The sequence below is a fragment of the Austrofundulus limnaeus genome, unplaced genomic scaffold, assembly GCF_001266775.1.
Source record: "Austrofundulus limnaeus strain Quisiro unplaced genomic scaffold, Austrofundulus_limnaeus-1.0 Scaffold1689, whole genome shotgun sequence".
Taxonomy (NCBI): domain Eukaryota; kingdom Metazoa; phylum Chordata; class Actinopteri; order Cyprinodontiformes; family Rivulidae; genus Austrofundulus; species Austrofundulus limnaeus.
The window spans coordinates 23246-25704 of NW_013954091.1; the positions used below are offsets into that span (position 1 = coordinate 23246).

The 2459-nt window shown below is 41.2% G+C and overlaps 1 protein-coding gene across 1 annotated transcript in view; it reads right to left on the bottom strand.

The window, feature by feature from the left end:
* The window catches only part of LOC106536109 (lysine-specific demethylase 6A), a gene marked incomplete at its 5' end in the record, with an annotated part of 40734 nt that overhangs the window by 22811 nt on the left and 15464 nt on the right, over positions 1-2459 (bottom strand). Inside the window, 1 exon segment of the mRNA XM_014033297.1 lies at positions 399-491. Within this exon segment, the coding sequence (XP_013888751.1) occupies positions 399-491 (93 nt within the window).

Sequence of the window (2459 nt, forward strand, 5' to 3'; positions counted from 1 at the left end):
ATCATTCATCATGTAAAGTGCTTTTCATTTTCTCCTGGTTGAAATGTGAAATATAAATGAACTTGTAAGTTTGTAATTGTGTGACTTGTTCAGAGAAAAACAATCCTCTGCACTGCGTCTGCAGGATGTGTGGAAACATGCAGAAGAAATATAATATTGAGTGTTCAGGTTGCACTGAAACAAAATGAATAGTGATCTGTGAACTAGTGAATGACAGGTGATAGAACGAGCAGGCCTGTCCCACCTGAAGTCTCTGTGGTGTTAGGCACCAGCTGGGGGTCTGCTGCTGACTGCAGCTGTTGGTCCGGGGGTCTGCAGCTCCCTGTCAACACAGTCAAACATCTGTTGTTTTCCAGGTTCAGCCTGCAGGAACACTGACTGGTTTATTGTTGCTGTACCTTAGCTGGGCTGGAGGTACGCTGCTTCTTAGCAGGACTGGCCTGTGGCTCCGTGTGATGGTTGGCAGACTGGACCCCCTCCCCCTTACAGGCCTGAAACCACAGTATCAGAACACGTCAGGCTAACAGAACTGGGTTTTTTAAGCAAAGACTGAAGCAAACAGTGAGAGCACACTTCAAATAAAACTTATCAGCACAAGACCACTGGAGGAAAACAGACACACACATATCCATGCATGTGTCTTTTATTTAACACATGATGTATGACAGCACTCTGATGGAAACATGCTTCTGTAGCTCTGTAATGTTGTGAACACAAGGCTGATAAAYATATTTAAAGGTGCCAGTGCACTGAAGCACACTTCTTATTCTTCACTTTAGTTTTTCCACTGTGCTTTAGGGTGGGGCTCCACTGCATGTGGCTTTGTGTGGTAGGACTTTATAACGTCACAAAATCTGATTACATTTAAATACGACTGTTATTGTGCAGTATTTTCTACACAACGTGTAATACAATTAGTAGAAATAATCAAATAAAACCTAATTATTTCCATTTGTCTCAATATGAACGTTTTGTTTTATTCCAACCAGGAGTCCACACACAAACAGCACTGCTACAAACACACTGAGCATCAGCTCTGTCTGAAAACACAGGTGTGTGAACGTCTCACCTGTCTCACAGGTGCTACAGCTGAATGTGACACCTGCATGCAAACACTGCTGGAGGTGAACAACACATTAATGTAAACAATCTAGAATATTTTAGAYTTAGATTTGGGTTTTTTGCTGGTTGCAAATCCTCAGAATTTAGTGAGACTAGGCCAGCGTGGTACTGTATATGTGGTAGAAATTTATACTCTACCGTCCTGTCATCATTACGTCATCACACCTGTGTCAACAGGGCTGTGAGTGCACAGACACCTGAGCAGGACAAGTTTGAAATATAATGAAGAAATTCAAGTGTTTTAAAACACGTAAAGAGGATAAATCCTGAAAATATCCCCCTCCTGCTTTAGAAAGGTTAYGTCGTGTCGTGGGATCATCATCATCCCTCCCTCCTGCAGCGCAGAGCCAAGCTTCAACAACTCTAGTTTTTACACCCAAATGTTGGAGAAAAAACTTGTTTTTTATGTATTTTTACCCACAGAGATGATAAAAAAAAAAGACGTGGACGTTCGTTCAGTCATAAATCCATCTTGCTAATGTAAAGTCAGCTTCTGCTCTGATGATGAAGATGATGAAGATGAGCGTGCAGCAGAGCAGCAGCTCATTGTTTGACAGGTTTATATTAAAGCAAAAATGTTGGGTTTAATTAAGATTACAGTTCTCTGCGAAAAAAAGCTCTAAAAATGACATTATCTTAACTTTTTATATTTCTCTACCACGATATATACAGTTACTGTGAAGGGGTTCAGTTTATACTGTGATGTGGATTTGAGGTCATACTGCCCAGTCCTATGTGAGACTGTAAGATGTGTCAAATCTCCTCCACATTTCACCAGAATTTATCAGAATGAGTCTCCATCAGTTGCAGCCCTGAGACATAAAAGACACTTTCCAAACTAAAGGATGAGTTTTTATGTGACGAATAAATGAAAGAATCTAAACTAATAAATGTTTTTCACTTTAAGCATTAAAACTATAAAACTTGACAAAACCCTTGAAATGAACGCAGAATATCTGAATCTTTGTGAGTTTTAGAATAAAATGAGTTCTTTCCAGTAATGTTTTACATGTTAACAGTCAGTACTGACTGGTCCCAGTCTGTCTGCTGGTCTAACAGTCAGTACTGACTGGTCCCAGTCAGTCTGCTGGTCTAACAGTCAGTACAGACTGGTCCCAGTCTGTCTGCAGGTCTAACAGTCAGTACTAACTGGTCCCAGTCTGTGTGCTGGTCTAACAGTCAGTACTGACTGGTCCCAGTCTGTCTGCTGGTCTAACAGTCAGTACTGACTGGTCTAACAGTCAGTACTGACTGTTAGACCAGTCAGTACTGACTGGTCCCAGTCTGTCTGCTGGTCTAACAGTCAGTATTGACTGGTCTAACAGTCAGTACTGACT